We start from the raw sequence: 13669 nt of genomic DNA, 5'->3' as shown, positions 1-13669 counted from the left end.
GCAGCACGGGCCCCGCCGCCCCGCTCACACGTAGTTGAGCCGCTGCTTTGCTCGCTTAAAGCCAGAGCCACGAGGACCCCGGCGCCAGCCCCGCACCCAGCAATACCCGCCCGTGCCGGCACCCCCGGCCGCTGCCGCGCATGATGCCACCGCCCCTCGCTGCTGCTTTCACCCGCTCAGGTAACGGATCCTCCCGCTACACCCCGGGTTTTTTACTCTCTCCGTTTGTATAAAAATCCAAAGGGAAGCTCCTCCCGGGGGCTGCGGCCGCGGGGCCGGGTCTGTGCCGGTCCCCGCCGGCCCCGGGAAGGCTCCCGCTCACTCGCTGTACTGTGGTAAGGCGACGTTACAGAAACGCGGTTACCCACCCAACGGCCGAGCTCCACTGGGCACTTTACTTTTACAAAGCCTGTTCTGTTGACCGAGATGTGAAGATACTCAAATAAAGGCAGAATGACAGCGGCTGAGGCTCCCCCGCCTTCCCCTGGGGGCTCCTCGCCTCGCTCATGGACAACAGCAACTCCCATGCCCAGAGCGGGATGCGGCGTGGAAAGAGCAGAGGCTGGATGCAGCTCAGGCTCCTGCTATGCCCCTGCTCTCCCCCCACACCTGAGACAGTGGGGATCCAGGCAGTGGTGGCACCGGGAGCTGCTCACAAGCCCCGCTGGGCTCCGGAGCTGCCACCGAGGGGGCCCAGGGGACACAGACACCACCGGTAGCTGCTCCCTAGGGTAACAGAGGCCACAGAGCCTTGACGGGGGGGTTTGCTACCACTTTATTATGACAAAGGCTACAAGCCACGTTATTTGTAAAGTGCATCATCGTTATCCACTGTCCACAAACCACAGACACAAGCCTGGCCTAGTGCAGATGTGGCCAAAGTGGCGAGGGCGCTGAGCTGAGAGCAGAGGCGGGGGGAGCCGGGCAGGCGCAGGCGGGCGCTGGCATCTACAAGCACTGCTCCAGACAGACCCAGACCCCTCCGAGCCTCAGGAGGGCAGCGTGGACAGCACAAGGACGGACAGCCAGGCAGCCTGCGGGGCAGGGCTTGGCTCCTGGGGCAGACCCAGCACCTCGCTCCATCCATGGACCACAGCGGCAGGGATGAGCGGCGCCATGGGGATTCCAAGGTTCCCCCAAGGTGCCAGGCAAGGACCCAGCACCGCTCAAGCTCTGCAGTGCCCCCAAATGCTACCCCCACAAAGGGACGGGGGGCTCTGCCCAATAACCCCATCCCAACATCCCTGCAATGGAGCTGCAGAGCAGCAATCTCAGCCCTCTGTGGTCCCTGCACCCTCAGAGCACAGACAGGACACGGCTGCTGGCCGGGAGGAGCAGTTTAAAGTGCTTTGCTTTTTCTTTTTGCATGTGGTGCTAAGGCCAAACCTCACCCTTCAGAGAACGTTTCCCCTTTATCCCCAGGGCCAGGCCCATGCTCCTCCAACAGGGACTGTCCTACCAGAGGAGGGAGGACCCAGACCTCTGGGCAGAGGCATCTGTGCGCCAGCCCCAGTATGAGCCAACAACCACCTGGACACGCCAAAGGGCATCCTCAGGCTCCTGGGGCTCTGCTGCCTCCAGCCTCTCGCGCTGGCAGCAGCATTCCCATAACATCGTCTCCAACCAGCTCAGTGGTATTCCACTACCCAAAGTGACTTTTTGCATAGTGCTGCTCTCCCCATCCCCTTGAATCGCATCACCCGTGGGGAGCTGGTCCCCGTCCCCCAGCCAGCTGGGGCAGAGGGGAAACAGCCTCAGCCACAGCAGTCCAGGCCCTGCTGCGGCCACATCTCTATGGCTTCAACCCTCTCGCTGTCCCCATCAACGGGGCAAAATGAGCAGCGAGAGGAGGCACCTGAGACTGGAGCCTATCCCAGGGGACAGGGCTGGTCTCGGTGCGGGTGGTACCACGCTCGCTCTTGTGCTTCCAGCAGTCAATGGAAAACGGACAGAGACCTTGTGGCTGTCTCTGCTCCTCCAGCACAACTTTGCTTCAAGCCCCAGCCTCGGCCCATGGCTCCCTCCAGCCTGGGTGAGTAGAGCAGAGCTCCAGCGCCTGCCCCTGCCCAGTGCTGGCAAAGCTGCCCCTGGCAGCAGCCACTCACACTCCTGCCCCGAGTCTCTCTCTGGGTGGGAAGTAGCATTTGTGACACACTCAGCAAGGGGAAGAGCAGCAGTCATGTCAGCGTGAAGCAAACATGGCATTGCTTACAGGGTGCAGCAGCAGGGTGGGCTAGGGACTGCCCCACACGGAGCCTAGATGATATCTGTCTCCCTCTCTATGCCGACATACTTCAGGGCATCAGCCTGGCTGTACCTACAAGACAGGAAAGTCACAGCTGCTGCAGTGACCCCCCCCGCCATGCTCCCCACAAGGAAGCAGGGCCAACCCTGCACCCCCATCCTCAGCAGCCACTCCCCAGGTACCTGTAATCGAAGAAGAGCTCCTCTCCTGCCTGGATCGCCCTCTTGGCAAAGATCCCGATCCGGTGGTCTCCGTTTACCATCACCACTGCAACAGAGAGGCACCAGAGACACGGGGCTGCGGCTGCAGCCCATGGCTCCTGCAGGGCTTCAGCCACACCAGCAGCAATGGGACCGGCTGCAGGGAGGAGGCTCTGGCCAGGCTCAGGACAACTTAGGACCCCAGAGAATCCGCTGCAATCCCAGAGCTGAACAGGACCCCAGAGAGCCACCCCTCAGAGGTGGGGCTGGGCTGGACCGTCTCACCTTTGGCATAGCAGTTGGGGTTCACCGAGTGATTGGCGAAGCGGATTTTATTGCCTTTGCGGGTGGCATCGACAACGAAATCTAGAAAACCACCCGAAAAAGCCCCAAAACTGTAGCAGGGAGAGGCCTGTCTGCAGGGGCTGCAATGGCCACCCGGCCACCAGCCCCTGCCAGGCTGCCCGGGTCTCTCCAACCCTCGCAGCCCCAGGCCAGTTACCGTTGTTGAGGTTGAAGAGGAAGCTGGACATGTACTTGTCATAGACCTTCCCTCGCCGGTCAGCCTCATCCTGTGAGATAAGCTGGAGAAGGAGAGCACCTTGAGAGACCCAGTGCCTGAGGGCACACCCAGGGGTGCTGCAAGGAGTGGGACTCATCTCCCTCCTCTCACCCCAGTGGCCAGAGCTCATCAGGGCTCCAGGGAGGGAGCAGAGAGAGGAGCTGAGCTCCCAAGGAGCGGCATGTACCCGACACGCTCCTCCATGGTGGAGGGCCTAAAAAGTACTGTGGTAGGTCCCAAACAGTACAAGACAGAGCCTCCAAACCTGGTCAGACACAGCAGAGCACCCTGGCACGGGCAGGAGCACTGACCTCACCACAGTACTCGGAGATGAACTCGTTCTTCTGCACAGATTCCTTGATGAAGGTCCCCCAGCCAGCGACATCCGACGGTGCCAGCAGCAAATGCTGGAGCCAGGGAGGAAAGGAAGCAGTTAACGGTCAGCAGGCCCACGGCTCCCAGCACACAGATCCCACCCTGCCTCGGGCAGAGCAAGGAGCTCTGCACCTCCTGGCACACACCAGGGAACAGCCAATGCCACGCTCAAGGGCCCAGCACCAGAGAGTGAAGGGGGACCAGTCTCTATGCAGCATCCCCTGGTTCAAGGGGATACACAGCTCCCTCCAGACTGAGGTGTCCCAGCACCACTAGACTGGAGCTGCACATTTGACACCCACCAATTTGTACCTTTCTCTGAACTTCTGCCTTTTTTACACGCAATTCCTTGTCCTGAATTCAGGACCAAGCCTTTCCCTGGAGTCACATTTAACACTTCCTTGCTCTCAACCCTTCCTCACGCAATTCCCTTCTCTTGATTTCCGTATCCATAGCCCCCAGGTGCTACGGAAGCCTCAGAGCAGCTTCTCTTCCAGAGCTCCTCAGCGGCACGCAGCCGGGGCTCTGCTGGTACCAGCGCACCCGAGGCAGAGGCCACCAGCAGCCGATGCTGGCAGTACCTTTTTGAGACCCCGCTGGATGCTGCAGTTCTTGCAGGAGACCACCTTGCAGTCCCAGTGCTCCGAAGCGCCGCAGGTCAGGCAGAGGTCCGGGTCGCACTCCCGCACAGCCAGGTAGCACGGGCACTGCTTGGTGTTGCACTGGGTTTTACAGCGGCAGCCCGGGAAGCGGTTCTGACCTGCAGCAGCACAGCACAGGGCTCTGCACCACAGGGTCCCTGCCCCAGGGAAGCTCCTCCCGAGCCAGGTCTCACCCTGGCAGGCCCATGGGCAGGTTCAGGACTAAGCCTGTAAGCGAGGGCCATGCTTCCTGCCCGCCACCGTGCACACATAAGGAAGGTGCCTTTGTGCTAATGAGGAGCCCTCCATCCACTGTGCTCTGGGCAGCAGACAGCAGGCCTCAGCCAGCCTTCCTACCCCCAAAGTGACCAGGACAGCACTTGCCAGGAGCACAAGCAGTCAAAGTGAATGTGAGGCAGCCTGGGCACCAGAGCTGGAAGTGAACCAGGAAACAGTGTGCACGCTCACACCATGCACAGGGTCCTTCCCATCTGCATGGCTGGGGATGCTGATCTGCCTCTTGGGACTACTTGTGATGGTTGAAAGTAAACTGCTCTGATAACCTCAACATAACAGAGCAGTAAAGGGAATCCTGGAGCCTGAGCTGGCTCCCTGTGGTCCTTCCGGCCCCATAACCCTTAACAAATCCACCCACAGAAGCCACACTAATGTCAAGTACAGCTATCTCCATTGCAGAGCTGGGAATGCAAGCCCAGAGAAGAAAAGGAACCATGGCAGAGCAGTGACCCAACTCCCACCCTAACTGCTGCCCACACATCCTGCTCTCAGGGAACCGCAGCATCACCCGCGGGTCCCGATGCTGGATACAGGCACGCAGATGGGCATTCCTAACAAGAGGGCTGTCAGGGGGCAGCACAGAGCAGTTTCCCCTCTGGATTTCAGCAGGCTGCAAACGGAGCTGCCGCAGATGGGCAGAGCAGGGAATGCAGGGATCAAGCCTCTAGCAAGCAGCGGCTCCGCACCCTCCCTCTGGCCGGTGCCAGGAGAGCTGGATGCTTTCCCCCCCCCCCGGTCCCAGGTTTCTCCTTACAGTCAGGGTTGCACTGGCAGAACTTCTCACAGAAATTCTGAGTCATGATGCAAGGGCAGGAGCTGTCACAGGGGTGCTCGGGGTGGTCACAAGGCTGGTAGTTGTACACCTGGGTAGGCGAATTGTCTATAGAGCAAGAGGGGAAATGCCTGGATCAGAAGCTGCCCGTCGCAGGAACGCTGAAAAGCAGCAAACAGAGGGCTCTGGAGCAGGGAAGCTGCAACCTCCCCATGTGCCTGCAGAGGGCAGGGAGCCCGGTGGCATCCAGCACCCGCAGGCACACAGCTGCGATCACCACCACCCACAACTGCTCTGCCCCCAGCAGCAGGCCCAGGCACCAAACCTCAGCCTCCACTACGGTGGAAGCAAGACCAGGAGAGGCTCTGGCACCAGCACCACGGCACCCCGAGGAGCAGGGCTGGGAGACGTGGCTGTGTGACCAGGGAGCTCCCTGGGAACCCGGTGGGATACAGCCAGGGCCAACGTTACCTTTCTTCAGCTGAATCTTCCTGCAGTGCGCAGCCCACAGCCTGCAAGAGAAGCGCAGAGGGGTTGAGAGGACACAGGAGCCTCCATTGGGAAGAGCAGACAGGCAATTCCAGCCTCAAGCATTAACAACCACCAGGCAGCCAGAAACGGGAGAAAGATGAGAATGATGCAGCTGCAGCTACTTAAGGCAAATGCTAGAGCCAGAATAATACCGGACACACGGGGATCAGCACACCCAAAGGAGATTATGAGCCAGGGAGCTATGGCTGCTGGGAGGACACAGCACCAGCCCTCCAGTGGCACTGCCTGCTCCTGTGGGGCTCCGGCCTGGGGTCACAGAGCCCCCAGCACCAGGGACAGGCCAGGACCAGCAGCCCTGTGTGACAGCAGGACGTGTGCGCAGATGGGAGCCAGATGGGGATTACCAGGAATGCGTTGGCACAGAAAGCAGTGGATCTGGTTGCATTTTAAGAACAAAACAAGCATGTCCAACACTTGCCTGTGCTTCCTTTTCTTCTTCTGGGATGGATTCATTAATTCGTTTGTTGGCAGTTTGGTTATAAGCGATTCTTTCACTGCAAACTGAAAGACCTGCAAGGGAACAGAAGGAAAAAGACTACTAAAGTTCAATGCACTCAAGTTGTTTTTTGATGTAAAGCATAAACAGGAGTGCAAGGACACACACAGGGGGGCTCCCAGTCCCAGTAAGCAGTGCCCGGTGCCACGGACCACTGGTGCCATTGCTTCTCTTGGCTGGGATTCAGGAGCACCACCCTGCCAGCACCCAACCCATTGCAAGGAGCCAACCAGGCTGGTCCTGCCAAGGGCCAAGTAACACTGAGCTCCACCAAAGGGTTGATGGAACACCTCCCTCGGGGCGATTTACTGCACGGAAATAAAACCAACAAGGAAGCTGCGGTGCCGCTGCGCTCCCCAGGCCCCCCACCTGCTTGCAGGTCTTTGTTCCCAGCAGCCTGGCAATGGAGCAGAAGTTGTTGAAGTAGGTCCCATGGAAGACACGGAAGAGCGACTCCTCTGCTCCCGTCCACTCGACGGGCTCCTGCGGCGTCTCCACCGCAAAGAGCTGGGAGGAGGCCGGGCTCAGCTTCTGCTTGGTGGGTGTCTGGCAGCGGGAGTTTGCCTCTGGCAGGAACGGGAGATCGATGTTGGGCCATGTACAGCATGGGGGAACTGCACCCTCCCGCGGGCAGCAGAGCTCAGCAGCGCCCAGCGCCTGCTGGGATGGTGGTACTGGCCCATTGCTGCAGGGCGGCACCGGAGGCACCGTCCCACCTGCCCCGGGGCTGGCATGGTACCTGAGGAGCTGGAAGCCCACTCGTTGCCCGTGTCTCGGTCGCTGTCGCCCTCCCTCGCCTCGGTGAGGGCAGAAGCTGGGGTGCTGGAGCAGGAAGCACCCACCACGTGGTGCCTCCGGCGGCGCCGGCCTGAGCACTTGGACCTGGGGTTGTGCAGAGCAGCAAACTCCTTGGCTCCTTCCTGCAAGCAGAGAAGACAAGGTGGGTGGCAGGTGACCAGGGAACACGGAAAAGGCTTTTCCACAGGGCCTGGGACAAGCCCTGCCACCACCAAGACAAGGTGAAGATCTGCCCTAGTGCTCCACTTCAGCAGCTGCCCACACTGCACGTTCCTGCTTCGTTCAGCATCACAGCCTGGTTGGAAGAAATTCCCTGGCCCTACTCCCTTGCCTCTTGCCCTGCAGTGAGGTTCTCGTGGCCTCTCCCTCTGTTCCAGCTCAGCGGCTGCCCAGAACAGCCCAGATCCTGGAGCTGACTGACACCACCGCAGGCACCCACATCCCTGCAGCTCTCACCCCATAACACGGCTGGGCTGCAGCTCTGAAAGAGCATTTAAAATAGCTCGAGTCTTCCCCCCCAGTGCTTTTAACCTGGGCTCCATTCTTCAAACGCCCCACAGAGCCCAGGGAAATCATTTGTCACCACAATTTCCCATCTGGTACCTTCGAGCTTAGTCTTCATTGGAGATTTGCTAAGATAACGCATCTGGTAAGGTCTGCATCTGGATTCCCTGAATCCAGTGAGGATTAGAACTAATTCTGAAAGATCAGAGCTGTGAAAAGGACCCAGAGGGCTCTGCAGGGCTGGGCTGGACAAGCCACTTCTCCTGTGGTTTCAAAAGCAGCAATGCAGAAACATACCAGCCAGAGGAAACAGTCTGCTCCGCAAGGATCTGGCTCGATCTTGGTCTCTCTATTCTTTCGTTTGTACACATTAGGAGTAGCATGAAAAGCTGAAAAAATAATAGTTATCTTTACTATCAGCACCCTCCAAGAGACTCCCCACACACTGCAAGGGACAGGGCAGCACGAGCTCAGCCAAGTGGGAGCCTGAGGCAGGCAGCAAGAGCCCGAGCAGCTCTCCTGGCAGCGGGGAAGGAGGTGGCAGGACTCCAACCCATGCTCCAACCCGTGACGGGGACTCGGCAGCAGAGGGGGAACACTTGGGAAGGAGAGGCCGTAGGAAAAAGATCTGCTTTCAGACTGAAACAAAAAGACCACATGATCTTAATATTACATCTTTTAATAAATAATTCACTGGAAAGAGTCCTGTGACTTTCCAAAGAAGCCCTCAGACCTGGGAAACAGCAGGTCCAACAGCATCCAAAAGGCTCTGGGCAGGACAAACCGCAGAAACATGACTAAGATGAAGCTGTAAGTTCCAGTGAAGCAATAAAACACAGGGGCATGTCCAGACTTTGGAAGCGAAACATTCATGGCTTTCCCTGTTGAGCTTCTGCAAAGCAAGAGTGAAGTCTGGTCATGGCACAGATGCCCGGAGGCTCAAGCGCGGAGCAGTGGTGAAAGCGGGACGGCCACGCAGGTCGGTCCCGTCCGTCTGAGGAAAACAAGTGGAGCCGTCTGTATAAAAGGCTTCTGGGCACCTGTAAGCTCCTAAGGCTTCACTGCAACCTCCCTCTAAAGCCTGCGGCACAGACACTAAGCACGGCGGGCAGAGGCACGAAGCACCGAGGAAAAGTGAGGAGAGAAGGGCTCTAGGGAAGCGTCCGGCCGAGCCTGCACTTACGATGCAGAAAGCAGTCGTATTTGAAGCAGCGGCGGCAGAAGAGGGTGTGGAAGGAGTGCAGGGACTGCTCCCGCTGCACCGACTTCGCGCAGGGCCCGTCTATGTTGGGGGTGCACTGCGGCGGCAGCACGTTGGGGTCCGACACCTCCGTGAGCTCCCGGTACCTGCGGACACACAGACACCCACAGATACGCAGCCCCTGCCTCCCGTGGGACACATCACACAAGCAGGGACCGTCCGGGGCAGCAGCACCCTGAGCCAGGTAACCTGGAGGCTAAACCAAAGCCTCTGACGCTTGAAAGCGGTGCCCGCGGCCGGCTGAGCTCTGCTTTGTGCTCAGGGCACAGCGCTGGTTGCTGACATAGAGATTTCAACTGACACCAAGGCAGGGAACAGACAAGTGCAGCACAAATCTACCTCTCTTTCATATCCTCTGGGAAGCCGTATTCAGGAAACATAGAGGAAATAGCAGTGAATATCATGTCGTTCGGAAAGCGCTTCTTGGAACACTTCTTGTTACCTAAGAAGAGGAGGAGAGACAATTCCTCAGTTAAAGCAGATGTGAACAGCTCTTTCCTGCTTCCATAGTGATTCCAGTAGGTGTTCAGGATTATATTTTAAGAGGCAGACACATAATCCCATATACAATGGATAAACCTTTTGCCCTGCAGCTAGGCCAAGGCGTTTCCAGATGCAGTGCTGCCACTTCAGAGCTGTAGCATCCTCAGGAAGCACTAAAGATTCCTTAAGCACTTAATGACTTCTTAAGAACCGTTATCACTGCTTGCTTTTCCCAAAACAGGATTTGCAGACAATGCTTTTCTACCTTTGAAAAAGGGTCCTGGTATTTGTGCTACCCACATCACTATAAACCAAAGACAAAAATAGCAGTCAGCATTCCTAAGGTCATGCAGGACACAAGAAAAAGCCCACAGACCACAGCTATCTCTATGCAACAAGAGCTCCACGTGGCACAGGAGAGGGAACAGGAACAAATACATGGAAAATGGGTCTGGAAGGGATTTGAAACCGTCCACCTTTGCCTGCAGCAGAACAGGATCTACCTACCAACCAGACCAGCACTTTGAAACCTCCAGGAGCAGAGCTCCCACAGCCTCCTCAGATAACACCCACTGCTGCTCACCTCACCCAGACAGGGTTTTCCAGATGACTCATTAAATTTTCCTCACCACACTCTAAACTGGTGACTTCTTATCCTGTCCAAGGGGACGGTGAGAACAACCGAATGCACCCCTGCTTTCAATGACCACAACCTGCCAAGCTGGTCACAACCCTCAGCAACACGTTAACAACCAGGCAGGGCAGGATGGAAATGGGACCAAAGGAACCCCAGTTTCTGTGGCCAAACCCACCTTCCGCTGCAATTCGTTTTCTTTTCCTTGTGACTGGCAGCTCCTCTTTCCCATCCTCCTGTTTCACCTCGGAATCATTGTGTCCTTCCTCTTCCTCATCCGAGTACTGATTGAGGGCGTTCACCAGCTCCAGGAACACAGCATCGCTGATGAGGACTGACCCTGAAATCATTTCTGAAACACAGAGATGTCAGCCAGCTTGTGGCAGTGCCCTCCTCTTCCATGCTCCTCGTGGTGGTAAATCCCAAGCCAGAACCTCTCAGTTTTGAAGCGACAGGGGGGATTTTAATGCTAGGGAGTCCCAAGAGCAGTGCGCATCATTTAGTGCCATCTGAAGACAGGACACCCCAGTTCCCCAGTGCTTTCCTGCCTCCACACAGTTTTATGATGGGGTAGGCAGCACTGCAGGGAATCACACTGTTCTGAAAAGCCTTGACTGGGGTCACAAGCAAAGCAAAGTTGCTGAGCTCCTCCTAACAGACTGTTGAGCATCTCAGAGCACATGAACCCCCATGAACAACAGCTCCAGAAGAAGAACTTAGAACGATGCAGGGTACTGAAGGCAGGACCATATCCTTGCAAGCTAGAACAGCAGGCGTGCTCCTGGTTTTCTGCTCTAAGAGCTCCCACAGCAATGCTGGTTACTGCTGCCACCTTTTGACTTCTTAACTACTTTGATATGTTATTTAGAAGAGACTGAACAGGCAGTGCTGACTGTTCTTACCTTCCTCTCCATGGACTTTCCCATCATAGTTGTTAATAAGTTCTTCAATGAAAGTTTCATCTTCTTCCTTCACCTCATCTCCCATGTAAGGGATATTGCACAGAACAGTTTCATCCTCCACCTGCAGAGGTCAGATACAACTCAGAGCAGAGGCACCTGCAGCCTGGTCGAGGCTCCTCCTGCCCATACAGACCAGCAGAGCACAAAGCAAAGCTTCACCCTCCCAGGTTGCAATTTCAGATGCCTCATCCCTGACATTTCATTGTTATCCCGTGCCAGCAGCATAAATCTGCCCCCTGAAAGTGCTATTTGCCTTGAAAAAGAAGAGCAGTGCCTCCAATGCTTGAAGAAACTCAGAACCACGCATGCTGCCAGCAATAACAACCAACAAACGTCAGAGACATTGTGCTCAGGCAGAGCACAGAACTGGAACAGCAAAAGGCAAACCGGTAACTCACTCCCAGAGGAACACAGCCAAAGCTGAGGAGCTGTTCTCGTGTTAACCACAGGAGCAAGGGCACCAGCTCTCCACTGCCATGGCACCGCTGGCTGGCTCTACGTTACAGTCACTGGTCTCACACTGTGCCCCGGTCTGCACTGGCATGCAGCTGCCCCGCAGGGTGCAGGGACACATCCACACCCCAGAGCAGGCAAAGAGCCAGGCCAGGCACAGGCCAGCTGCTTGCTTAACAGGTAATCTTAACAACATCCCACCAAAACCTGCATTAAATCACTCGCCTTGCTTCCACCAATGAGGAACTAACCCTCAGTAGCACCCTTACAATGAGAGCAGCAGGGTAATCCAGTCACAAAGGAAAGGACCTGCCCAGGAAATAAAACTCCCCATTGAGAAAGGAAGAAAAATCTTAAAGGGGGGGGGGGGGGGGAACCAAACCATCAAGCAACAAACCATATCTGCTCCAAGGATCCTCTGAAATATCAATGACCCTATCAAGGAGTCAGGTAAGACAGCACAGATCCAAGGCTGTTTTATGGGATACAACAAAACAGACAGCCAAATGAACAGCTTCCATCATCTTTTGAGCAGACATCGCTTAAAACAAGTGAGTTGAAGAAGGCCCAATCACTTCACAGCCACATCACAACTACACACAAACTGCTCCAAGCCCTTGTGCCTGAGCCTCCCTACATACCATGAAGTTCTGCTGAAGAGGGGACCAGGAATACATAATGGGCACCAGTGCCACCGTGTTCAGGGTCCTCATGTACAGCGTCTGGCTGGGAAACCCTGGGAAGATGCTCTCAACTGTACACTGGAACAGGACAGAGAGGGGCAGTGAGGAAACAGCCAACCCTCCCTGCAGAGGCTGCTTCCAGTCCACACTTCTGCTGCTGAGCCCCTTTCCCTCTCCACACCTGCTTGAGGAACGGGTGCCCACTGACGGGCTTCATCAGCTGCACCGGCTGCACACGGAGCTTCTTCCAGTCTTCATTCAGGATCTGAGTCTTCTCATGAACCTTCGCAAAGTTGGCCACAAACAGAGCCTGCAGGGAGGGAAAGCAGCACTCAGAGCTTAAGAAATCACACGGAGAACACTAAAGCCCTTCATGAGATGTTGGTCTGAGTATCAGAAGCAGACGCAAGGCAGAGCATCTCAAACTGATACCTGTTAGAAGGAATTCGAATTAAACTCAACACTGGTACAAAACTCTGCTTGAAGTCCTCCCAACAACCAGCAGCATTTGGTAGCTCCTGATCCCAGCCGACCTCCTCTAAAACCCTGCCTGGGAGGAGAGGAGCAGCAGAGCCCCCTGGAGCCCCTAGCAGGGAGACTTTAAAGACCAAGTGGAGACGAGTCCCCTTTGCTGCATACGGACCTCACCAGCGCAACACACAGCGCTGCAGGAGGAGGAGCAGGATCCCCTCCAACCTCCCCAGCTTGCAACTGGGGTGCAGCTCAGCAATCCGCAGGATGAAGCGCCCACCTGGTCGCTGCTCAAGCGCTACCAGCTGACAGAGCAGTCTTTACCTTCGCTCCCATGTTCGCCTGGAACCTCTTGAGCTGCCGGAGCCGCATGTATTCAGACTTGACTTTCCTCTTCCAGTAAATGATGCACTTGGACGTTGGAGGAGCAGCGATTTCCATTTTCCTGTAGAAGCGCAGCGGGAACGAACATCAAACCCCGGGGAGCTTAACCCTGCCCACGTGCTACCGGAACAGACCGCGCCGTGGGCTTGAACTCGGGAAGAAGAACCCGGGAAGCCCGCACGAGTTCCTGCTTGCGAGCACGCACAGCGCACCGAGAGGCCCAAGCACCCCGTGGCCGCCCGTGCGCTGACTAAGCCCAGGCCCGGGCCCGGCGGCGGCTCCCGAGGAACCCCCGGCCTGGCGCGGCCGCGGGAAGGGAAGGGACGGGACGGGCCGGAGCCGCGGGGTGCGCTGAGAGCCCGGCCTCGGGCCGCGCCGGGTCTGAGGGCTCCCCTTCGATCTCTCCCCCCCATCCCCGCCGGCCGGGCCCAAGCTCCTCCCCGCGGGGCCGCACGGCTGCGGCGGTGACAAACACCGGAGCGGACCGAGGCCCTCAGCGCCACGGCAGCGGGGGAGCGGGCCCCGGCGCACCCCCACCCCTACCGGTACCGGGGATCCCCCGCGCACCGGGCCCCGCACTCACTCCTCAGCCATCCCGCCGCCCCTGCGCGTCTGCGCATGCGCTGAGATAACCCCGCCCCCGTTAGAGGCACCGCCCCGGTGTAGCTCCGCCCTTCGCGATGGGCACGCCCTCCCCCCCCCGCCGCCGCCGGTACCGGAGGGCTCGGGCACGCGGGTGTTGGCAGGACCCGGGTAGGGCTCCGGTTCTCTGGGTACGGCCCAGACATCCCCAGCACCGGCTGCGGGGAACGGGCCGAGCCCGGCGGTTCCGAGCCCGGTGCCCGCACACGTTCCGGTGCGTCCGACCCCGTTTCCCCGTGGGCTCTGCCACCCCC

At 57.7% G+C, this 13669-nt stretch overlaps 1 protein-coding gene across 1 annotated transcript; it reads right to left on the bottom strand.

Moving 5' to 3' along the window:
• Positions 1-756: 756 nt before the first annotated feature.
• EZH1 (enhancer of zeste 1 polycomb repressive complex 2 subunit) lies at positions 757-13400 on the bottom strand. Its single transcript, XM_061477719.1, has 20 exons — positions 13357-13400; positions 12714-12834; positions 12100-12228; positions 11877-11996; positions 10723-10843; positions 9999-10172; positions 9043-9145; positions 8626-8789; positions 7740-7831; positions 6880-7060; positions 6510-6706; positions 6063-6154; positions 5564-5604; positions 5075-5200; positions 3964-4142; positions 3319-3414; positions 2948-3029; positions 2731-2811; positions 2428-2512; positions 757-2317 (listed from the first exon to the last, which is right to left on the bottom strand). Exons 1-20 carry the CDS (start codon positions 13365-13367, stop codon positions 2257-2259), a joined length of 2256 nt encoding a protein of 751 aa, XP_061333703.1. The 5' UTR covers positions 13368-13400; the 3' UTR covers positions 757-2256.
• Positions 13401-13669: the final 269 nt, after the last annotated feature.

The sequence above is a fragment of the Pezoporus flaviventris genome, unplaced genomic scaffold (genome assembly GCF_033815535.1).
Source record: "Pezoporus flaviventris isolate CSIRO_AGI_PZ_B2104156 unplaced genomic scaffold, CSIRO_AGI_Pfla_v1 ptg000107l, whole genome shotgun sequence".
In the NCBI taxonomy this organism is placed as follows: domain Eukaryota; kingdom Metazoa; phylum Chordata; class Aves; order Psittaciformes; family Psittacidae; genus Pezoporus; species Pezoporus flaviventris.
The sequence above is the reverse complement of the archived record's forward strand: the minus strand, read 5'-3'. Positions and strand labels throughout refer to the sequence as shown.

Excerpts from the sequence above, each read along its gene's own strand:
- EZH1 (XM_061477719.1), bottom strand. Across the intron at positions 5,201-5,563 it reads GAAGATTCAGCTGAAGAAAG|ACAATTCGCCTACCCAGGTG; the intron begins GTAACGTTGGCC and ends CTTGCTCTATAG. Across the intron at positions 2,513-2,730 it reads CCCCAACTGCTATGCCAAAG|TGGTGATGGTAAACGGAGAC; the intron begins GTGAGACGGTCC and ends TCTCTGTTGCAG.